Source organism: Pipistrellus hanaki (assembly GCF_964339955.1).
Source record: "Pipistrellus hanaki genome assembly, chromosome: 5".
Classification (NCBI taxonomy): Eukaryota; Metazoa; Chordata; class Mammalia; order Chiroptera; family Vespertilionidae; genus Pipistrellus; species Pipistrellus hanaki.
Genome location: NC_140507.1, coordinates 74,237,422 through 74,261,928, shown reverse-complemented (window position 1 = coordinate 74,261,928; position 24,507 = coordinate 74,237,422). Strand labels below are relative to the sequence as shown.

The following is a 24,507-nucleotide window of genomic DNA, read 5'->3' as shown; positions in this document are numbered from 1 at the left end:
AATGTTTCTGGCTGGAGCCATTGGGTAACTGGAGGTGTTTTTGTGTGTGTGTGTGTGTGTTTTTTTTTTTTTTGTTGTTGTTTTTTTTATGGATATGGGGATGTAAGTTTTTGGGGAAGATGATGAATTAGTTTAGGGCAGAATCACTATTAACATTTGGGATTGAATACAGTTCTTTGTGGTGGGGGCCGTCCTGTGCAGTGTAGGATGTTGAGCAGTATCCCTGGCCTCTACCCATTAGATGCCAGTAGCATTCCTTGATTGTGTCAACCAAGAATGTCTCTAGATATTGCCAAGTGTCCCCAGTTGAGAACTACTGGGTTAGGATCTGGTGAGTTTCAGCAGCCTGTGAATTCCAAGTGGAGATTTTTGGGAAGCTGGTGGTTGTGTAATCCTGGCTCTCAGGGAGCACAGAAGCAATGAGATCTCCCTCCCTTGCCCCCTCTGGGGTGAGGTGAGAGAAAAGGAGACCTAGAAGGGCCGGTCAAAGAAGCAGGAGAGGAGTCAGGAGTGGCATGGGTTAGTCACAAGTTGAAGGAAGAGAATGAATCAAGCAGGGGCAAAAGCTGCTGAGATCAACCATCAGTTTCAGAAGCATCAAATGTTGAGGAGCATTTTCGTGGGGAGGGGGAGCAGCATATAAGCGGGGTGGCAGGGAGAGTCAGCAGTAAAATTGACACTGCGCATTCATTTTAATTGATGTATAAGGAGTTCCATGGTGTAATTTTAAAAAATAATGGAATATAACATACAGTCAGTAAAGTGTACATATCTCAACTGTATAGCTCAATGAACTTTTTATGTGACCAACACCATGTCTAAGATCTAGAAAGTTCCTTCATGCCCCTTTTCAGCTAATACAGAATTTTGGTTCCCTTCATGTAATTTCTGGGGGGAAAAGCAAGCAGGTGATAAGACAACGTTGGCACCACAGTCTCATTATTGTCTATGGGTTGGGAGTGTACATCCCTAGATACTAAGAGTCTGGGATATGAACATTTTTTATTTTGGGGGGCTTTTTTGTGTGTGTACGTGTGACATCATAAGCACATCTTGCTTTTTAAAAATTTGAAGTGAAATTCACATAATAAATTAACCATTTTGAAGTGTAGAATTCAGTGGCATTTAGTACATTCCCAGTGTTGTATGAACACCACCTCTATCCAGTTCTGAAACATTTTCATCCCCCAAAAGGAATCTGTCCCATTAGCAGTCACTCCCCAGTCTCAGCCCCAGCCCCTGGAAACCATGAGCCACTTCCTTTCTCTATGGCTTTACCTTTTCTGGATATTTCATGTAAGTACAATATTATCATATAATATGTGGCCTTTGTGTCTGGCTTCTCTCATTGAGCACCATGTGTTCAAGGTCCATCTACTGTAATGAGTGTTAGTGCTCCACTCCTTTCTGTGGCTGAGTAATATTCCAGTGTTTGGATATATCACATTTTGTTTATTTGTTTGGTTAATCCTCACCTGAGGATATTTTTTCCATTGATTTTTAGGGATAGTGGAAGAGAGAGTGAAAAACTGAGAGAAACATCGATGTGAGAGAGACACATCAATTGGTTGCTTCCTTCAGGTGCCCTGACCACGGCCCTGGTCGGGGAGGAGCCTGCAACCAAGGTACATGCCCTTGACTGGAATTGAACCTGGGACCCTTTGGTCTGCAGGCCAATGCTCTATCCACTGAGCCAAACTGACTAGGGCGATCACATTTCGTTTATCCATTCATTTGTTGATGGACATGTCTCATGTTTATCATAGGAATAAAGATGATTTAAATCTTTAAATTGGAAAGTATTTAGTTATTATTTAGTGATAATTATGAATAGTTAAGGGATGGTAAAGTAGGGGAGAGAGAGTCCTGGGTTCAATCTCAACCCCATCTCTTAGTCCCTGGCAGCTTGGGCGAAGATCCAAACCTCTCATAGCTGCAGTTTCCTCACCTGATAAACGAATGTGGAAAATTCTCTTCTGGGCAAATGATTGATGCTTCATAAAAGTCTCTCTCTGTCACTTCACCCCATACACACACACACAGACATGCATGTATGCACATGCTCAAAAATGCAGTCTATCTGGTAGACCAAACCTCTTACCATTCAGTGCTCAGGGAAGGAACACAATAAAAAGTATTGGGAAACCATGAGGTTTTCTAAACTTTAACCATTTATGTGCATATACCGGCTATACAATCATCTATAGCAGCGTTTTTCAACCGCTGTAGTGTGCCGCGAGATGTTGCCTGGTGTGCCGTAGGTGCAGACAAGACAAGAATTTTATAATTTTTCACTATTTTGTTTACTTAATATTTCATAATAAAGTAATTATAAAATACTTTCTTTGTGTTTATTTGATTCCTATTCAAGAGAATTACTTTATATATAGTCAATGTAGGCACAGAGTTAAATTTTTTAACATTTTCTAATGGTGGTGTGCCTCGTGATTTTTTTCATGAAACAAGTGTGCCTTTGCCCAAAAAAGGTTGAAAAACACTGATCTATAGAACCATCACCTAAGCCCATTGGACCCCAAACCCATTTCTGCCAGTTTCACAAGGAGCCCAGGACTTCATCACCCCAAACCCACAACTCTGTATACCTCTGTATTTCCCCCTTCTTCCTTCTTTGTCCAACTTGGGGTTTTTTTTGTGTGTGTGTATTTGTGTCTGTGTATGTTTAATCCTCACTGGAGGCTATTTTTTTCCATAGATTTTCTGGGTGGAAGGGAAGGGGATAGGACGTTGCTCAACCACTGAGAGTCACTGGTGGGCTGTGACTAACTTCTTTATTTAAAAAATATATTTTATTGACTTTTTAATAGAGAGGAAGGGAGAGGGGTAGAGAGTTAGAAACATTGATGAGAGAGAAACGTTGATCAGCTGCCTCCTGCACACCCCCCACTGGGGATGTGCCTACAACCAAGGTACATGCCCTTGACCAGAATTGAACCTGGGACCCTTCAGTCCACAGACCGATGCCCTATCCACTGAGCCAAACTAGTTAGGGCATGTCTATCTTCATTCATTCAGTATAATGTTTTTGAGATTCATCAGTGTTGTGTGTATATTTTTTTATTTGTTCCTCCTCATTGCTGAATAATATTCCAGTGTATGGATGTACCAGGTTTATCCATTCACCAGTTGATGGGCATTTGGGTTGTTTCCAGTTTGGGGTTGTAATCAACAAAGCAGTACATGACAGTGTACATTTTTGCTTCTCTTGGATAAATACCCGATGTTGATTGGCTGGACTACATAGAAGATGCATATTTAACTTTGGAAGGAACTGCCAGCAGTGTGTGAGAGGTCCAGTTGATCCACATTCTCAGCATCACTTTGTACAGACAGGTTGTTGTTTTAAAATCTTCGTTCTTCCATGGGTGTGTCGTGGTATCTCATTGTGGTTTAATGTTTATTTTCCAAATGACTAATGATTTTCAGCATCTTTCATGTGCCTTTTGGCCATCTCTGTATCTTCTAAACCCGTTGCCATTTTGTCTTCTTCTTGACCTGTACATGTTCTTTATATATTCTGGCGGTAAGTCCTCTGTCTGATCTATGTACTGCAGATATCTTCTTCCAGTAAATGTTGTGCCTTTCTACCTTTTAATGAGCCTCCTCAAATCTTGAAACTCTTCAGCTGTGCCCTCAGGAAGTCACAGTCCTTCCTAAACAACATTTTCTATAGTCTCAATTTCTTCTCAGAACTTCCTCTTTACCTTCTCTCCCCACCAGAAGACTGGCTCTCCCCCTGAGACTGTAAGCTCTTAGGTTGTGGCTATTTTTTCCTCCTAACTCCTCACACTCCTGTGCCTCCTGGGGTGAGGCAGGTGTCCTTGCTCTAAAACGCTGCAGCTTTGATCTAGGTTATCTCTGCTACCCTCTGTGCTTTCTTTATCACCCCAGGCCAGGTTGTCTCAGTTCTTCACTACTTTACCTCTTGGTTCGTTTTTTCTTTCCTTTCCTTTTTTTCCCCCAATATATTTTATTGATTTTTTTATGGAGAGGAGGGGAGAGGGATAGAGAGCTAGAAACATCGATAAGAGAAACATCGACCAACTGCCTCCTGTATACCCTCCATCAGGGATGTGCCCGCAACCAAGGTATATGCCCTTGACTGCAATCGAACCTGGGACCCTTCAGTCCTCAGGCCAATGCTCTATCCACCAAGCCAAACTGGTTTTGGCCGTTTTTTCTTTTCTTGAAAACTTCTCTGGTCATAATTCTTAGTGACTTCCGTATCCATAGAGACCAGGGTTTCCTAGTCCTGGCACTATTGAAATTTGGGGCCAGATCATTCTTGCTTGTGTGGGTCTGTCCTGTGCATTGTAGGAAGTTGAGCAGCATCTCTGGTCTCTACCCATTCAGTGCCAGTATCATTCCCACCCCCAAGTTGTGGGAATAAAAAATGTTCCTGGACATCACAAAGTGTCCCCTGGGGGGCAGCATTGCCCTTGGTTGAGAACCACTGAGCTTGATGATCCTTGTAGAAATGTGGCTCTCAATTCCATTAGCTCTTCTCTCTCAAAGATCTTGCCCCCAAGCTATCATGTTCTTATTTTAGACCTTGTCATTTTCAAAAACATCATCCCTTTTAATATTCTCAAACACCCGACTCATTGACCTACACTTCTTTTCTTTCCACCTCATTCCATTTCGTATTCCTGCGCAAACAGCTCTGCCAGACCAGTAATCCGTGGATCTTTCCCCCTTTTCCTCTGTCCTCTCACTTGGTTTAGAGCCATGGTTTGTCATTATAATAACTCCTTGACATACTATGTTCTTTACTCTTTCATCTGCCTCTTCATTTGTCACATTTACCTGGCCAAACCTATCTTGGCTGAAGCCATCCTCCTCTTCACCTGCCCCTGGGCAACCTGATACACAGTCATGCCAACTGTTTTCCCTTGAGATTCCTTAAAATTTTTTTAAAAAATTGATTTCAGAGAGGAAGAGAGAGTGAGAGGAATATGGAAACATCAATGATGAGACTCATGGACCACCTACCTCCTGCACATCTCCCACTGGGGATTGACTCCACAGCCTGGGCATATGCCCTGACCACATATTGAACCATGACCTCCTGGTTCACAGTTTGATGCTTAACCACTGAACAACACCGGCTAGGCTCCCTTGAGATTCTTGACAACTAATCTACTGCTTCTCAAACCTGCTATACCCGCTGGCCCTTCACTCATACAATCTCTTATAAGGTAACATCCTGCTTTTCCTTCTCCACTCAAGCCTCCCTCCTCCTCCTAACTCTCAGCTCTGACCTGGCCTGCTATCTTCTGAGCAAACATAGCCACAGAAGAGAATGTCAACAGCATCCCACCACATCTACACATCTCCCTGTATCTGGGCCATCAACATTGCCTTCTTTCTTGTTATTATAGCAGAGTGTCATCCTCCCAGCCAAGGCCAACTCTCCACCTCCCTGGATTCCATTCCACTCAAGGTCATCACTCTGTTAAGTCTATGCATTCTCTTACCACATCAGATGTTCACTCTCTTCTTGATTCTCATGAGCTTATAAACATCATAATTTTTTCCACCTTAAAAAAAAAGTTAGTGATTTCACACTGCCCTGCAATTATCACTCATCTCTTTATTCTCTTTTATATAAAAAAGGTCTTTTAAGAGTTGTTTCTCTTCTTGATTTCCACTCCTTCCCTTTTCACTGTCTCTTCAACTCACTCTCATCAGGCTTTCTCCCTACAACTCCACTGAGACATCTGCCAAGGTTTCTAGTGACTTCCAGATGGCCCTAATCCAGTGGTCACATGAGAGAAATTAGGAAATACTTTGAGATGAATGAAAATGAAGACATAGCATCAAAATGTGTTGGGTGCAACTAAAGCAGTTCTTAGAGAGAAATTGATAGCTGTAAATGCGTATATTAAAACAGAAGGAAGATCTTGAATCATTGACCTAAAATTGGAACAAATTAAATGGTCAATTATCTGTTCCTTATGTTGTTAGTCCAGTTAGCAATTTTTGACACTGTCTATCATTTCCTCCTTCTTTTTATTGCAGTAAAATAAACATAACATGAATTTTAACATTTTAACCAATTTTAAGTGTATAGTTTAGTGGTATTAAATACATTCACAGTGTCATACAACAATCACCACCATCTGTGTTCAGAACTTTCTTACCTTCCCACACTGAAACTCTGTCCTCATTAAACACTAGCTCCCCCTCCCCTCCCGCAGCCCCTGGCACCCACCATCTATTTTCTGTCTAAATTTGACTCCTCTAGGGACCTCATATAAGTGGAATCACACAGTATTTGTCCTTTTGTGTCTGGCTTCTTTCACTGAGCAGAATATCCTCAAGGTTCATTCATGTGGTAGTAGGTGTCAGACTTCCTTCCTTTTTAAGGCTGAATAATATTCCATTGTCTGAATGGACAACATTTTGCTTATCTATTTATTCATGGGTGGACACTTGGGTTTCTTCCACTTTTTGGATATTGTGATTAATGCTGCTATGAACATGGGCGTGCAAATATGTGTTTGAGACCCTCAATTCAGTGCTTTTGGGGTCTACCATCTGCTTCATATGGTAATTTTTTGTTTACCTCTTTGAGGAACCACCATACTGTTTTCCCTGATCCAGACTTTGAACCTCAACTTTTTAAAAATTAAAATTAGCAAGTGGCAGTGAGGTGTTAGAAACATGTATCCTCAAATGGAGCCTTTCTTCTGGGCATCATTAGAAGAATGGAACAATGGGAAAGGGAAACCGTTCTCACCAGGGCAGTCAAGGTTATTGGAGGCTGTGTCCAGACAGCACCTCAAACCATTCCAAGAACTAGGATGAGCAATCCTCCCAGTATCCCTGGGACTTTTCCTAGCACGTGGGGTTGTCAGAGCAAAAACTGGGAAAATCCTAGTTGATCATTCTACTGGGAGCTTTTACTTCGTACTATTCCATGCTCTGGGCAACACTGTCTAATCCACTAAATCAGTTTCCAGGGGGAGAACGCAAAATCTGTATGAGTTTCCTAGGCCTGCTGTAATGAAGTACCACAGACCCAGGGGCCGAAAAAGCAGAGGTTTGTCTCCGGGTTCTGGAGGCTGGACATCCAAGATCAAAGTCTCCCCAGGCCACGCTCCATCTGGAACCTGCAGGCGAGCATTCTTCCTGCCTCCCCCAGCTTCTTGTGGTTTCCTAGCAATTCTTGGTGTAGTTTGGCTTGCGGATACATCACTTCAATCCTGTGTCTTCACACATCTTCCCTCTGCTCATGTCGCTGTCCAAATTTCCTCTTTTCTAAGGACATCGGCTGTGTGGATTAGGGCTCATCCTGATTATCTCATCTTAACTTGATCACCTCTTCCAAGACCTTATTTCTAAACAAGGTTACATTATAAGATCCTTCGAGTTAGGACTCCAATGTTTTTTTTTAGGGGGAGAAAACACAACCTATAACCCACTTTGAAAGGGGAGCTGGGGAGCCAGGCTGGCGGGGCTCAGTGGTTGAGTGTTGACCTAGGAACCTGGAGGTCACAGTTTGATTTTAGGTTAGAGCACATACCCGGGTTACAGGCTCTATCCACAGTGTGGGGCATGCAAGAGGCAGCTGATCAATTATTCTCTCTCATCATTGATGCTTCTATTTCTCTAGCTCTTTCCCTTCCTCTCTTAAAAAAAAAAAAAAAAAAAAAAAAAAAAAAGCATATATAAAGAAAGGGGGGCTGGGAAGGAACAGGCAATCTCTCTTTTTGGGCCACAGTGAGCTCAGTGGGGAATCTGAAACAAATGTTGGACTTCCGGGTTAGATTTACAAGACTAAATCTCTCGAACTCTAAAATCTGGCAGAAACTCTAGCTGGCAATGTGTCTCCCAAATGCTCAACCTTGCCCTATAGATGGATAATAGAAGGAGTGCAACAGAAGGTTAACCTCAGGCCCCAGCTGTAGGGCAAGGATGGCTTTGATATTAGAGCGTTGACCCGAAGACTGAAGGGTCTCAGGTACGATTCTGGTCAAGGGTACGTGCCCCAGTTGCAAGCTCAATCTCTGCCTGGGTCAGGGCAGGAGCAGGAAGCAACCAATAGATGTGTCTCTCTCACATCAATGTTTCTCTCTTTCTCAGTCTCTCCCCATCCCTTCCTCTCTCTCTAAAAATCAATGGGAAAAAATATCCTCATGTGAGGATTAACAAACAAAAAAGATTAACCTCAGAATAACCACTGGGAGTTATTGGTTTCAGAAGAGGAGGCACTGAAATATCCACCTTAAGGAACTCTCTTACTAGAGATAAGAACGGGGCAAGGGTTCTGGTGAGAAGATGCTTCTGAATTAGGGTTGCCAGATTGAGCAAATAAAAATACAGGATGCCCATTTTCATTTGAATTTTAGATACATGAGCAAAAAAATTAGTGTAAGTTGATCCTGTGTCATAATTAGGACACACTTATGATGAAAATTATTCATTGTTTATCTCAGATGAAATTCAAATTTTACTGGGTACCCTACACTTTATTTGGTAACAGCTTCTCCAAATGACTGAGGCAGGCTCGTTGGGAGGCAATTGCGATGGATTTCTTGAAACTCTGAGGCCACTTGGGGATGTGGCTGAAGCAGAAACAGTTCACACATCTCTGAGGGGCTCCTCAGGGGGTTTAATGACATCTCCCTCTGCTCTCGGTACATCGGAGGCAAACAGGAAGGAAGCACACTGACCCCGACAAAAGCGAAAGCTCCCATGGGACTCTTTCCAAGTGTATCCTCTCCCCTGGACCTCCCACCAGGAGGACCACTTTTCTGGATTTAGTGTCCAGCACTCATTTTCTTTCTTTAAAACATTTTATTTTATTTTCCCCATCATTATCTAGCTGCTGGATTGTGAAATCTGTGACATCACAGGGACAAGGCCAGGGTGGCCAGGAATCACACTGGTTGGGGGAGGTTTGCAGCAGCAGCTAGTTACCAACCCGTGTTGCTGTATTTCAATAACTGATGCATTCATACAGGTGTGTGACTGCTGAGTGTCAGCCCTGCCTAAATACCATTTGTTAAATGTAGCCTAGTGGTTTTTCCTTTTTTAAAACCATCCTATAAACAAACACACTGTTTTGTGACATCTCTTCTTTTCTTTTTTGGTCCAGCATTATCTTGTTGAGAGTCATTCACGTTATTGTGTGTTCCCATTGTCCATTTATTTACATGCATTCCGTTGAATGAATGCATCACAATTTATTTATCAAATCTGCAACTCAGGTATATTCAAGGTAACTCCAGGGTTTTGCTATGACTAGCAAGGCTGTTTTGAATAATCTTGTACATGAATCCTGGGTCCACCTGTGAGAGTTTCTCAGGGGGGTGTAAATCTGGGAGGGGAGTTCCCAATGCAGGACATGGTCATTTGCAACTTTCCTGGATGTGGCAGAGGCAACCCACTTTGTCACAAAGATTCTGGCTTCCTTTCTGTAGGGTACAGCTGAGGAGCAGTTATTCATCCAGAGACTACATTTCCCAGCTACCCTTGCATCTAAGTTGGGGGTCATGTGACACTTTTGATCAATAGAAAGTACACCGAAGGAAGGCGGGTCCTCCTGGACTGAGGTGGTTAAGGATGCAATGTGCCAAACCTCTTCTTTCCTAGGAAGTTTCATGTTGGTGGTAGAAGCCACAAATTGGGGTTGGGGGCTACAGAATGGAGGCATGTTCAGAATGGAGGCATCACAGGATGGAAGGAGCCTGGACCACTTGACAGCCTTCCAGGGTAAATGCACACATCCAATGGACTTTGCTTATGTGAGAATTAAACTTTTACTCTTAAGATGCTTAGATGTGCTGTTTTCCTATTCTAGCAATCAACCTACCCTGCCCAGTAATACACCAGCTAGTGGAAATTGTTTTCCAAAATTCTCTCCCTGGACCATTTCACATTTCCACCAGTAAGGGATGGAAGTTTCCTTGTTTCTCATCCTCACCAACACTTTCTTTTATTTTTTTAATCCTCACCCGAGGAAATTTTTTCCCATTGATTTTTAGACAGAGTGGAAGGAAGAGGGAGAGACAGAGAAATATTGATGTGAGAGAAAAAAAAACATCGATCAGTTGCCGCCTGCATGCACCCAAGACCAGGGCCTGGGCTAGGGAGGAGCCTGCAACCGAGGTATGCACCCTTGACCGGAATTGAACCTGGGACTCTTCACAGGCCAGTGTTCTATCCATTAAGCCAAACCACCTGGGGCACTTACCAATACTTTTTATTAGCCAACATATTTTTTAACTTTTCATTTTGAAATATTTTAATTGCAACAGAAAAGTTGCAAGAAGAAGACAACAGGCCGAAACCAGTTTGGCTCAGTGGATAGAGTGTCGGTCTGCGGATTGAAGGGTCCCAGGTTCGATTCTGATCAAGGGCATGTACCTTGGTTGCGGGCGCGTTCCCAGTAGGGGGTGTGCAAGAGGCAGCTGATCAATGATTCTCTCTCTTCGATGTTTCTAACTCTCTGTTCCTCTCTGTAAAAAATCAATAAAATATATATTTTTAAAAAAGAAGACAACAAAATTCTATATATCTTTCACCCAAATTACCAATCGCTAGCATTTTGCAGAACTAGGGTCAACATCAGAGGAAAGTTGTGATGATGGGATCAGAAGGGAGTCTGAACTATGGGGATGGAAAAAGAGGCCCTGAGTCAAAGATTCAGGCAACCTCTAGAAGCTGGAAAAGGCAAGGATTCTCCCCTGGAGCCTCCAGCAGGAAGCAGCTCTGTTGACACCTTGATTTTAGCCCCATAATACTAATTTCGAACTCCTGACCCCCAGAACTGTAAGATAATAAATGAGTGTTGGTTTAAGCCACTGTTTGTGCTAATTTGTTACAGTAGCCATGAGAACTCACCCCTCCTCCCTGTCTCTGGCTCTGCATACCTGCTCTCTCACCTCCTTTCTTCCCATCATCTCAGCACCCACACACCCGTTTGGCTGTCCTACTTCCCTAGTCAGCTCTATGCAGGGCGATTTCCCAAACTCTGCAGGCTGGGCCGGGCGTGGGCACTTGTCACTACCTTGTTTTCTTCTGTACAGAGGTCCAGAAGAGCCAGATCCTGGCAGTTGTGCCCTGCCCTGGATTTGAGTAGGAAAGGACCTCAGAGGCCAAATGGTCCATCTCCTCTTGGCCCCTTCTAGGGGAAGGAGTCAGATGCCCTGCTTCCAGTTGGGTGGGGGTGGAGGTGCGGTGAATGTGTGCTCTCCTGGCCCACCTGGCTTGGGGGCCAGGGCTGTGGCTAAAGGGTGGGGTTGTCATTGCTCCGAGGAATGCAGAGTCAGGTCGAGCTTTTAATTCAGGTTCTGGGAACCTTCTCTCATCTCCAAAATTGATATCTCGTTTCACCAGAGGATCTCAAGAAGGTGGCTCTCTGGGCACCTGGCACAGTGTGAACTTGGAAGCATTTGGCACTTTGTAGATAACATCATCATCATCAACAACAACATCATCATCATCAACAACAATATTAGCCTCTTGTCATTTAGCACCAGCTCTGGGCCGAGCCTGCAGCTTGCACAACCTCAACAGTGCCTATGTTTTTGACCTTCACAGGCCGCCCTCAGGATTTTCCTATACCCACCTCCCACTTGAACTGTTATTATTCACCTAAGATATTTTTTTAAATTAAAACTCCCTTTAAAAACCCAAATCAATTGCTCTTCAAAATTGTGATAAAACATACACAACATGAAATGTGTCATCGTAATAATATTTAAATTTACCGCTAAGTGGCATGAAGTGGCACAAAACTTTCTCATCTTCCCAAAGTGAAACTAAACACTAACTCCCCAGCTTCTGGCACCACCGTCTCAATTAATTTGATGACTTTTTAAAAAAAAATATATTTTATTGATTTTTTACAGAGAGGAAGGGAGAGAGATAGAGAGCTAGAAACGTCGATGAGAGAGAAACATCGATCGGCTGCCTCTTGCGCACCCCCTGCCGGGGATGTGCCTGCAACCAATGTACATGCCCTTGGCCGGAATCAAACCTGGGACCTTTCAGTCCGCAGACCGACGCTCTACCACTGAGTCAAACCGGGTTTGACTAATTTGATGACTCTTAAGTGGAATCATATAGCATTTGTCTTCTTGTGACTGGCTTATTTTACTGAACATAATGTTCTCAAGGTTTACCCATGTTGTAGCAGGTACCAGAATTTCCTTCCTTTGGAAGGGTGAATAATATTCTAGTATATGGACATACCACATTTTATTGATATATTCACCTGCCAATTAAAAAATCTAAATCAGTTACTTCAAGAGACTATTTTTGGAATAACTACACTCACAAGAGGTTGCCAAAATTGTAGAGAGATCTGTGCACCCTTTAGCCACAGCCCTGGCCCCAATGGTACATCCCATCCTATCTACCCTGTTTCCCCGAAAATAAGACAATGTCTTATATTAATTTTTGCTCCCAAAGATGCGCTAGGTCTTATTTTCAGGGGATGTCTTATTTTTCCATGAAGAAGAATATGGTACACATTTATTATTAAATGAAAATAAAGGAAATTTATTACCTGTATACAGTACAGTAGTACTGTAGTTGTCAACACAAACCAGACAAACTGTGAATCCTACAGTATCAAGAATTTACTCATTTATTCAATGACAATCACGTCATCATCTTCTGGAACATCATCATAACAATCCAATTCCTGAATTTCCTGGTGAATTTCTTGTGACTCCATTTCTTTCAGAATCAGTGGACCAAATCTCTCATGTTTAGCAATAGCACTGTCTTTAAATGAGTACTTCTTGTCAAGGTAGCCTGCTCACAGTGCATTTGCAATGCAACTTTCAGTGATTTTTCTCCCATGAATTCTTCACCCAAGTTACAACTTCTTGCAGTTTAGGTTTCACAAAGTTTCCACGCTGATTTCTCTCCATTCTATTTTCAATGTAGTCAATTAATTTCCATGCACAAATTGTCTTTGAATGGCTTGTTTATTGCAATATCAAGAGTGTGGAGATAGGCCGTCATTCCTGTGGGAATCATTATCTGATCTATTTTTCTTTCGTGAAGAAATGTCTTCATGTCTTTAGCGCGGTGAGTGCTGGCTGCATCCCAGACTAGCAGACCTCTTTGGCTCCCTCGCATAACAAGCAGCAGCATTAAATTGACCCACTTCCTTATAACTGCTTGTGTGGCCCAGGCTTTTTCAGTTTCAAGAATAAAAACGCCCAAAACACGTTCAATCTTTTCCTTCTTGCCCTTAGAAATGATTAAAGGTGGATTTTAGTGCCATCCAGACAAATTGCCAAAATACAGGAAACGTGCACTTTCGTAAGCAGTGGAGGGAATGTACACTAAGGAGGCACCCCGCTGTTCAATTGTTGTTTGAGATGATTGGCCCATAAACACTGCAGTTTCATCCATAGCAATCATGTTGGAAAGATTGTATTTAGAGAAGTCAGCATCATCAATAAAGGACTTGAATGCAAGTGCTCGCTTAATAACTTGAGTATCTTCCAACCTAAACAATGTTGTAGATCTTCTTAAAGACAGTTCACTTCGCTGAAGGAAATTATCCAGCCAGTGTTGTGATGTTTTGAAGTCTTCGGGGGCTATGTCAAACTGTGGTGCCATTGCAAGGGCAAATCCTTGAATCTGAGCCCTATTCACAACCAAAGCCTTTGCTCTCTTGTCAACAACCCATTCACAGATCAGGTCTTCCAGCTCAGAAAATAATGGTTGCCGACCTGATCCACACTTGCACGTTTTAGCATTTCCCTTGTCCACTTGTTCAATGAGGTTACCATACTCTGCTCGCCATTTTCAGACCAATCGGATACTCAACATCTTCTCTTTGCAGAAAGCAGTAAGATTTTGGCCCCAAGAGTCTTCCACGATTCCTTTCTTGTATTCCACGGAGTAGCTTTTTCTTTTTGCACTCATTTCTAGGGGTAAAAAAAAAAGGAATTGGGATATCAAGGTGGGGGGAGGGGGATCACTTAAAATGACACAGGGGGGATCAAGAGGGGGAATCAAAATGACACAGGAAAATCAGAGGGGGGATTACCATTTTAGTAACCCCTTTTGATCCTCCTGTGTCATTTTTAAGTGATCCCCCTCCCCCACTCCTATGCCACTGAACACCTTCACCAGATATCCCCCCTACCCCTTAATCAGACATTTACCCCCTGGGGCCTGCCTGGGGACTGTCACTGGGCTTGCTGGGGCCTAGATCTGGGCTGGAGCAGGGTCTGCCACTGACTGAGAACCTTCAGTCATCATGAGGCCAGCCGAGAGCTTCAGGTAGTGTCACCAGAGACAGACCAGCACTCACCACCTTTGCTGTATCCCGTATGCTCTAATCCTCCTGTTCTTCTACACGCATCTTCGAAAGTCTCTTCCTCTCTCCCGCCCCGAGCTCACCGCTCACTCCGACCTCCACTCCGCCTCCACACAGCAGTGACGTCAGGACTCCAAGTAACATCACTGGTTACTAGACACCAGTTGGGGCGGCCCTAGCGACCAGTTTACGGTAAATTAATTTTCATTCTGAGACAGAGCCTAGGGGGGCCTTATTTTCTGGGGGATGCCTTATATTTCACTCAGAATGAAACCTGTAAGTAGGTCTTATTTTCAAAGGATGTTTTATTTTCAGGGAAACACAGTAATAAAAGGGTAATATGCAAATTGATCATACCTCTGTGACACCCACAATCCATGCCTACCAGCCAATCAGGAGCAAGTATGCAAATTAACCCAACCAAAATGGCTGTGGCCAAAGAGTGAGCAGAAAGCTTAGGTTTCCTTGGCAATGGAGGAAGCCAAGCTTCTTGCACACCCTGGCCGACCCTGGCCTCTGCTCAAGGCTACAAAGTTTCAATTATAGAAGATAAATAAATCCCAGATCCCAGGGCTTCTGCTTGGGTTGCTGGGGGCATGGCCGGCCTGCAAACCACAACAGGCCCCTTGCCCAGGCCACCCCATGCCCCAAGGGAACCCCCACCCTGATCCAGGACACCCTTCAGGGCAAACCAGCCGGCCTCTACCCGTGCACCAAGTCTCTATCTTATTTAATAAAAGAGTATTATGCAAATTGACTGTCACTCCAACACAACAAGATGGCTGCACCCATGTGGTCAAAGATGGCTGTCCCCATGTGGACACAAGATGGCTGCCACAAGATGGCCTGCAGGGAAGAGCAGTTGAGGGCGATTAGGCCAGCAGGGGACAGCAGTTGGGAGGGACCAGGCCAGCAGAAGAGGGAAGTTGGGGGCGACTGGGCCTGAAGGGAAGGGCAGTTGGGGGGGGGGGGGAACCAGACCTATAGGGGAGGGCAATTAGGGCAATCAGGCGGGCAGTGGAGCAGTTAGGCATCAATCAGGCTGGCAGGGGAGTGGTTAGGGGGTGATCAGGCTGGCAGGCAGAAGCAGTTAGGGGCAATCAGGAAGGCAGACAGGTGAGTAGTTGGGAGCCAGAAGTTCTGGATTGTGAGAGGGATATCCGGCTGCCCATTTAGGCCCAATCCTGGGATTGGACCTACCGGGATTGGGCCTAAATGGGCAGTTGGACATCCCTCGAGGGATCTAAGATTGGAGAGGGTGCAGGCTGGGCTGAGGGACACACACCCCCGTTTACGAATTTTGTGCACCGGGCCTCTAGTGTAACTATACAATTTCAAAATCAGGAAATTTACATTGATATGAGCTACAGACTTTATTTAGATTCCAACAGCTTTTACATTCATTTGTGTGCATATCCATGCAAGCATGTATAGATTTATGTAACCACCTCCAAAATTATAAAGCTTAAATCAATTTATTTTTTATAGCTCTTAAAAAATGTATTTTTATTGATTTCAGAGAGGAAGGGAGAGGGAGAAAGAGAGAGAAACATCGATGGTCAGAGAGAATCATTGATTGGCTGCCTCCTGTACACCCCCCCCCCCCCACTGGGAATCATGCCCGTAAAGCCAAGCGTGTGCCCTAGATCAGAATCAAACCCAGGACCCTTCAGTTTACAGGCTGACACTCTATCCATTGAGCCAAACCAGCTATGGCTATTTTTTATCTTTTAGAAAATATTTTTATTGATTTCAGAGAGGAAGGGAGAGGGAGAGAAACATATGATGAGAGAGAATCATCGATCAGCTGCCTCCTGCATTCCTCCTACTGGGAACCGAGCCTGAAACCTGGGCATGTGCCCTGACAAGGAATCAAACTGTGACCTCCTAGTTCATAGGTCGACACTCAACCACTGAGCCACACTGGCCGGGCAAAATCAATTTTATTTTGTTTTGTTTTTGGTGCCATGACTCCGATACCAATTTGTTTTTTAAAAGAAACTTTGTAGCCCTGCCATGAATGGCAAGTAGATATGGCCAGCCACTAGACAGGCTTATTTAAAAGTAAGTACAATGTAACGATGTCTCAGGATTCCAGCAGGATACTGTTCCTTACTGAAGGGCTTTTTATCAAGCACAGGGATTAAGTGTTCAGAGACATAAACATGTATTAGTAACCAACTGAGCCGCTCTCCTCAAACTACTGAGAATTGAAAAAAGAGTGGACTACCTGTCACACAGTTTAATGGTTCTGAATGCCGGCCCACGCATCACCAAAAATGATCTTCCTAGGGAAACACTGTGTCAGCTCATTAAAACTTCATAGCAGGACCTGCTATAATTATTTCCCACATTACAGGTGAGGAAACTGAGGCTCAGAAATCGCTTGACCCACTCTCACTTTCCAGCTGTGTGACCCTGGCGAAATTGCTTAACGTCTCTGGGCTTCAGTTTCCTCCTAGTGAGCTGGAGATAACTGTAGCTCTCTCTTAAAAGTTGCTAAGAACAGCTGAAGCTGGTTTGGCTCAGTGGTAGAGCATCGGTCTGCGGACTGAAAGGTCCCAGGTTCGATTCCAGTCAAGGGCATGTACCTTGGTTGCGGGCACATCCCCAGTGGGGGGGGGTGTGCAAGAGGCAGCTGGTCGATGTTTCTCTCTCATCGACGTTTCTAGCTCTCTATCTCTCTCCCTTTCTCTCTGTAAAAAATCAAAATATATATATTTTTTAAAAGTTGCTAAGAACATTAAATGAGACCATACTGAATACTGAGCACTTAGAAAAGAGCCTGGCAAGTAGTTGGTAAAAGTGTGCCCTTGTTATTAGTATTCTGAATGGCTGCCTTAAAGTTTAAAGCCAGCTACAATAAGAAAACTTATTACCGCTCTGACTTGTCTGGCTCAGTGGATAGAGCGTCAGCCTTCGGACTGAAGGGTCTCAGGTTCGATTCCAGTCAAGGGCATGTACCTTGATTGTGGGCACATCCCTAGTATGGGGTGTGCAAGAGACAGCTGATCAATGTTTCTCTCTCATCCATGTTTTTAGTTCTTTATCCCTCTCCCTTCCTCTCTGTAAAAAATCAATAAAATATATTTTAAAAAAGAAAACTTACTACCATTTATTGTGAGGCACACTCCAAGCCAGGCAGTGAGCTAAGCCCTTAACCTGTTGTAGTTTTGTGTGCCTTTGTAATAGTTGGGCCTATCACCATCCTTCCCATAATACAGATGAGCGAACTGAGGCACAGAGAGGTGAACTCACTTACCCAGGGTCACACAGCTTAAGAACTCACAATTCAAACTCTGATCTTGTCTGACTCTAAAACCATAGCTTTCCACAGCCCTTAGAAGCCAGAACCAGGGTCCCCTATACTTGGTATGCCCAGAGGGGTTTCCTGGGACATGGGGCTTACAGTGCTGAAACCAGGATAGTCCCCAGCAAACTAGGATGACTTGGGGTTTTGAAGGTGGCCCCTGGTGGAATTGGTGACACCGTAGGCATATGAGGTCTTGACTGCCCAAGAAAAATGGCTCCAATCCAACCCCACCTCAGCCTGGCCAGCGTGGCTCAGTGGTTGAGTGTTGAACTATGAACTGGGAGGTCACAGTTTGATTCCAGGTCAGGGCATATGTGAGCTCTTTGATCCCCAGTGTGGAGTGTGCAGGCCGCAGACAACCAATGATTCTCATTGATGTTTCTCTCTCTCCCTATCTCCTCCTCTCTGAAATAAATAAAAATATATATGTTAAAAAAACCCAGCCCACCTCTGATGGCACAGACAGGAAAAGGGAGCTCCCAAAGGAGAGATGATTGGGCAAGGCCACATATGGCAAGGGAGCTGGGCTGAGCGTCTGGCGGGGCATGCTGCTATTTGCCTCTGATCTGGGAAACGGGCAGCATGGAGCTTTGATGGTGTGAGGTAGTAAAACCTGATGGTTAAGAGCCTGGGGTCAGGACTCAGCCAGCCTGTTTTCACCTCTCAGCGTGCCCACCTTGCGTGCCCTCGACAAGTGGCTTTGCTCTCTCTGCCTCAGTTTGCTTTTCTGTACAGCGGAGTTGGCAAAGGCACTCACCTCAGGGGGCTCATTATATGATGATTCTTTTAAATTACTGTTCTGACACAGTCCCCACTCTCATTCCTAGTGGGCGAGGAGGGGCCTCCCGTCCCACCCACTCCCTCCCTGCCTGGACCGAGCCAGCCCCTCTGCTTATGCCCAGGGCAGCCGCCACCGCACTGCCAGGCGGCCCTGGTGCAACCGGGGAGCGGCTCAGCAGGTTTTTCCTCCCAGCGTGCTGTGGAGAACCAGGCAGTCCTCTCCCCGCCTCACCTGAGCCCAGCCCTACTAGGCTCGCAGGCTCCTCTCTGCCAGACACAGCCAGCGGGCAGCGGGCGCCGCGTCACCATGCCCAGCATCTTCGCCTACCAGAGCTCCGAGGTGGACTGGTGCGAGAGCAACTTCCAGCATTCGGAGCTGGTGGCCGAGTTCTACAACACGGTGAGGGCCAGCTGGGCAGCAGCGCTGCGGGGATGGTGGTGAGGGGGCAGGCAGAGTCTCGCCAGACCCGGGTTCAAAGCCTGGCGCCTCCACGTCCTCTCTGGGGAATCCTGTCTGAGCGGTTCGCCTCTCTGGGCCTCGCTTTGCTCCTGTGCCAGGCGGGGAAGCACTGGCTTTCATTCATGACTTGTCTCTCTTTGGCATCCGGCTCTGTGGTAGGCTTTGGGAAGGCAGCAATGACCCAGAAAAGAGTGATGCCAGGCATTCACAACCCGGGGTGATGGTGCAGTCATGGGGGACACACAGGCAGCTTAGGGGAGGGGGGTGCGGGTGCCTAGAGGTGGCCCCTAAGGGGGACACACAGGCAGCTTCCAGGGGGACGGGTGCCAGAGGTATCTCCTAAAGCCAGCAGGAACGGGAAGGTCAGGGAGGGCTGCCTGGAGGAGGTGACTATGGCTGCTTTGTTCTCAGCTACATCCCCAGCCCAGGGTGACCAACTCATCCTAGTTTGCTGGGGAAGAGTTTCAGCATTGGAAGTCCCCTGTCCCAGGAGACCCCTCAGTTGTGGGCAGCCTCACACTGGAAGGGCCCCCAGATCTTGGGTGCCTATATGGCCAATGCATTTGACCATCGCCTGAAAGATGTGAGCAGCCAAGGAGACGCGTGTCTGTGCTATCCTTGTGTGGAGAGCTGCGGACAACACAGTGTACAAGGCAGGGTGCTTGCCTTCCTCGAGCTCCTGGGATGGTGGGTAACACATAGTAGGTGGTCAATGAATGGTGAGCAATGCAATGGCCTTTATTGAGTGCTTCCTGGGTGCCAGGCATCGTATCAAACATCTGTCAGGCAGACTCATTTAATCTCCACGGGGACCTGGGAGTTCAGCACCATAATCGTATGGAGAGTTAATCCCATTCTCCAGGCGAGGAAATGGGCCTTCGGGGAGGTTGAGGATACACCCAGGGCTACCCTGGCCCTTAGAGCCGATCAGAACTTGGTGGGTCCAGGAGAGTTTGTTGGCAGGTGGGGGAGGGGTGCTCAGTCCCAGGATGGTCACGTTGCTCTGACTCTTAGCTTTGGCCTCGTTGCTTCTCAGGGCTGCGAGACAGGAGTTTGAGATTCCAGGTTCTACTTGGGGTTTTTTTTTTGTGTGTGTTTTTTAAAAATATATATATTTTATTGATTTTTTACAGAGAGGAAGAGAGAGAGAGAGAGAGAGTTAGAAACATCGATGTGAGAGAAACATCGATCAGCTGCCTCCTTCACACCCCCTACTGGGAAATGTGCCTGCAACCAAGGTACATGACCGGAATCAAACCCGGGACCCTTGAGTCCGCAGGCTGACACTTTATCTACTGAGCCAAACCGGTCTTGGCTCTACTTGGTTCTTGTTCTTGTTCCTCCTGGTCAGAGACTCTGCCCCTGTTGGCACTCAGTACCCTCACTGGAGAGTGGGAGGGGCTGACCGTGCTGATCCCTGCCTATGGGGAGAGGGTTTGGGCTTCTGGAACCCTCCTCTCTGCATTCCCTGGCAGTCCCCGCAGCCAAGACTGTCCTCCGCTGAGCCCCTGCCACAGCAGGCACCAGGGAGGGCTGGCTCGGTGTGGGCTGTGCCCGGGGCTAGCCGTGCTCTTGTGCAGAGGTCTCCTCCCGGCATCCTTCTTTAGCCCGTCTCTAAATGCAGAACATTGAGCAACCCATGGATACTCGCTGCAGGTCTCAAACGCGTTCTGCTCGTGACATCTCCCAGGAGATTTCTACACCATTATCACCCAGGACTGGCATTTCCAGATTCTTATCACACAGAAACAGATGTTTCACAAAGCAGTGCTCACCTTTCCCTGGTGGGAGCACACTTGGGTTTTTTACTTCTATCAAAATGTCTTTGGCCCTCCCTAGCCAGTTTGGCTCAGTGGATAGAGCACAAGCCTGCAGACCAACCGAAGGGTCCCGGGTTTGATTCCGGTCAAGGGCACGTACCGGTACCTCAGTGGCAGGTTCCTCCTCGGCCCAGGCGCTGGTCGGGGCTTGTGTAGAGGCAAACTATCTATGTGTTTCTCTCACATCAATGTTTCCCTCTGTCTTTCCCTCTCTCCTTCTCTCGCTAAAAAAAAACCATGGGAAAATATCCTAGAGTGAGGAATTAAAAAAAAAAAAAAAAAAAAAAGGCTCTGGCAGAAATGGATAGGGCAGGAGGAACTGAGTTCTATCTTAAAGGGTTTCCCCAAACCCAAGATGCTCAAACCTGTCACTATAGCTAATAAATCACGTTGTTCAGGGGTGAGCAAACTTCTGTTGGAGAGCTGGCTGGTTGATGATTCTGGCTTTGGGGGCCATGTGATCTCTGTAAAAATGACTCAACTCAACCACTGTAGCTGGGAAGCAGCTCCGGGCAGGAGGTCAACAAGTGAGTGTGGCCACTTGCCAATAAAAGTTTATTTGTGGATGCCCAAATATGAATTTCATATAATTTTTAAAAATTATTTTGACCTTTTAAGAATGTCAGTATTATTACTAGCTCATCGAACCACACAAGACAAGACAGTGGGGCTGAACTTGGCACAGGGGCTGTAGTTCTCCAACCTCTGCTACAGTTACATAAAAAACAAAGAGCTGAAACCAGTTTGGCTTAGTGGATAGAGCGTCCGTCTGCGGACTGAGGGGTCCCAGGTTCGATTCCGGTCAAGGGCATGTACATTGGTTGCGGGCACATCCCCAGTGGGGGGTGTGCAAGAGGCAGTTCATTGATGTTTCTAACTCTCTATCCTTCTAGCTTCCTCTCTGTAAAAAAACCAATAAAATATATTAAAACAAACAAACAAACAAACTCCTGTCAAATAGAGCACAAGATATTTTTTGGTTTTGGCCTCTCAAAAAAAAAATGAGTTCATTTCCTAGTGAGCTGACACTCTATCCACTGAGCTAAACCGGTCTTGGCTCTACTTGGTTCTTGTTCTTGTTCCTCCTGGTCAGAGACTCTGCCCCTGTTGGCACTCAGTACCCTCACCTGGAGAGGAGGAGGGGTTGACCGTGCTGATCCCTGCCGATGGCACACTCATCTTTTGCAGCTTCCTGTGGGAAACCGACGGCTGTGTTGGGACATGAATTTCCAAATAGCCCCCACCCCCTTGATGCCGGCATCGTACCTCTAGGAACTTTAACCAAAGAGACAACCCCACTAGGTGGTGAGATTTATGTACAGAGTCATCGCTGAGTCACCGTAATTGCAGTGAGTAAATGGATAAATAAAAAGGGAGCCATAGTATTTTCACCCCTCTGTGTAGGGCTGAATACATTCTGCCAAAATACTGTGCAACTGTTTGAAAGCACGTTTTTGAGCAAGGTATGTAAATTCAAGACAAAATATGCAGCAGAAAAATTATTTGGATACATTTTATTGATTTTGTGCAGAGAGGAAGGGAGAGCGGGAGGGATAGAGAGTTAGAAACATTGATGAGAGAGAAACATCGAATCAGCTGCCTCTTGCACAATCCCCACTGGGGATGTGCCCGAAAACCAAGGTACATGCCCTTGACTGGAATCAAACCTAGGACTCTTCAGTCCACAGGCCGACACTAGCCACTGATTCAAACTTTTCAGGGCTGCAGCAGAAGTTTTTTAAAATGTGATCACGTGTACTTCATCATGTTCCACTTAGGAGTCAGAACTCATAGTGGGAAAACAGTGATCCTTGAAGAATCTTTTGCTTTCTTGCTGCTCTGCTTGCAAGGAGCTCTGAGCGTGCAGTGCTGGAGAGCCCCGCCCCCAGGGTCCGGGTGTGGAAGAAGGAAGCACCAGAGGCTCAGTGCAGGTGATGGGGGGGGGGGCTTCAGAGAGGAGGGCACCAAAGAGTTGGGTTTTGAAAGATGAATAGGAGCTCGCCGAGTTCGGTAGGAGCCAGGAATAAGAGAACAGAAGAAGGGAAATGGGTGGACTGGTCCTGGAAGTAAGAGAGGGGTTGGCCACTTTGGGAAAGGGAAAAGGATGTTCTGTGGCTAGACTATGGGCAGAGATGAAGATGATTGTTTTGGAGTCATCTACAACACTGGGTTGGAGTGTTTTGAAATGTATTTGTATTCATTGATGGAGTCATTCATTCATTCAACAAAAATACTGTAATGCACCCTAGCCGGTGTGTTCACAGTGGTTAGAGCGTTGACCTAAGCACCAAAATGTTGCGGGTTCGATTTCTGGTCAAGGGCATATACCTGGTTGCAGGTTCAATCCTCAGCCCAGTGCGGGTGCGTGTGGAGGCAACCAATTAGTGCGTTTCTCTCACATCAGTGTTTCTCTCCATCTCTCTCCCTCCCTCCCCTCCACTCTCTCGAAAATAAATAATCAATGGGAAAATATTCTTGTATGAGGATTAACAACAAAAACCAGCTCTGAACCAACCTGTGCTGGATGATCATTGGGGCCCTGGAAAGGCTCAATGTCCCAGGATGTGGAGGGTGATTCAGAATTAGAAATGAGTCCCCCAGCCCCACGGTTAGTTTGTGGCAAAGGGAGAAACAGGAGCCAGAATCGAGTTGGTGGGAAGCCATGGGGATGGGGATGAGGCCTCCACTTCTTGAATGGGGTGGGAACCTCAATGCTTAAAGGATGAACCCAGCCAGCTTGGCTCAGTGGTAGAGCATCAACCTATGAACCAGGAGGCCACGGTCCGATTCCAGTCAAGGGCACATGTCTGGGTCTTGGGCTCGATCCCCAGTGGGGGACATGCAGGAGGCAGCCCATCAATTGGTTTTGTACAGAGAGAAAGGGAGAGGGGGAGGGATACAGAGTTAGAAACATTGATGAGAGGGGGAGTGAGAAACATTCTCTCTCATCATTGATGTTTCTGTATTTCCTTCCCTCTTCCTTCCTCTCTGAAATCAATAAAAAGACATTAAAAAAAAAAAAAAGGATGAGTAAATGCTCTCAAGGCATATGGAGCAAAGGCATATGGAGCATCTGAAAAGGTCTTGAGGTGAGAGAGAACAGTGGTGGCTTGAACCAGAGCCCAGGCTGCCTGCGGGGGAGGGACCACGGGGGAGGGAAAGGGCTGGTGAGGTTTCCAGGGCGAACTCAAGAAGGCCTGGTAGAGGCGTGTGTGAGCTGTGTGAGGACATTGGGGAGCCATGGGTGGCCTTCGGGTATGGGAGAGGCAATGGTGTGGGGGTGGCAGGGGCACCTGGCTGATGTCACAGACAGCCAGGAGAGCCAAGGAAGTATATGTAACAGGAGCGGGTCAGGCTGGGGCAGGTGAGGCCGGGGGGAAGTCAAGGTGTAGGCTGCTCCAGTTTGCACCTGCTTGCTTGGGTTTGGCGCCCTCCAGATATGGCCTCCTCCTGGGCTGCTGACATCTTAGGAGAGGTTCAAGTAAAGTGGGAAGAAGCTTCAAGGCCTCCCGGCTCCCAGAGGCAGCTGTGCTGCTGAAGTTTTCCTTAGGATCCTGCCAAAGCTTCGGGAGCTCTGTATCTCATCCTCTCCTTTCTGAAGGGATCTCCAGAAAACTCCCTCTCAGATGCTTGGGTATAAAACAAAGGGATGGCATGGCTGGTGAGGGAGGGACCTGCAGGCAAAGGCAGGGAGGAGGGAGTGAGGAGGACTGTGGGAGTGGGTCTCAAAGAGAGGGGGGATCAGAGCAGGAAGGGAGTGTTGGGGGTGTAGGCTATGGTACCTGCACCTCCAACAGCCTTTCCACCTCCCCTTCCCTGC

General features: G+C 46.1%; 1 protein-coding gene across 3 annotated transcripts in view; it reads left to right on the top strand.

The window, feature by feature from the left end:
• ACER1 (alkaline ceramidase 1) overlaps window positions 1–24,507 on the top strand; it is a 44,084-nt gene that overhangs the window by 4,745 nt on the left and 14,832 nt on the right. For 2 of the 3 annotated variants that reach the window (XM_084885632.1, XM_084885630.1), the window contains exon 1: window positions 18,700–18,807. The exons of the other annotated variant lie outside the window; for it this stretch is intronic. In XM_084885632.1, coding sequence (XP_084741758.1) covers window positions 18,715–18,807 — 93 coding nt within the window. In that variant the 5' untranslated portion in view covers window positions 18,700–18,714. Of the gene's footprint in view, window positions 1–18,699; window positions 18,808–24,507 lie in introns of those variants that run through there. 3 annotated transcript variants of the gene reach the window in all.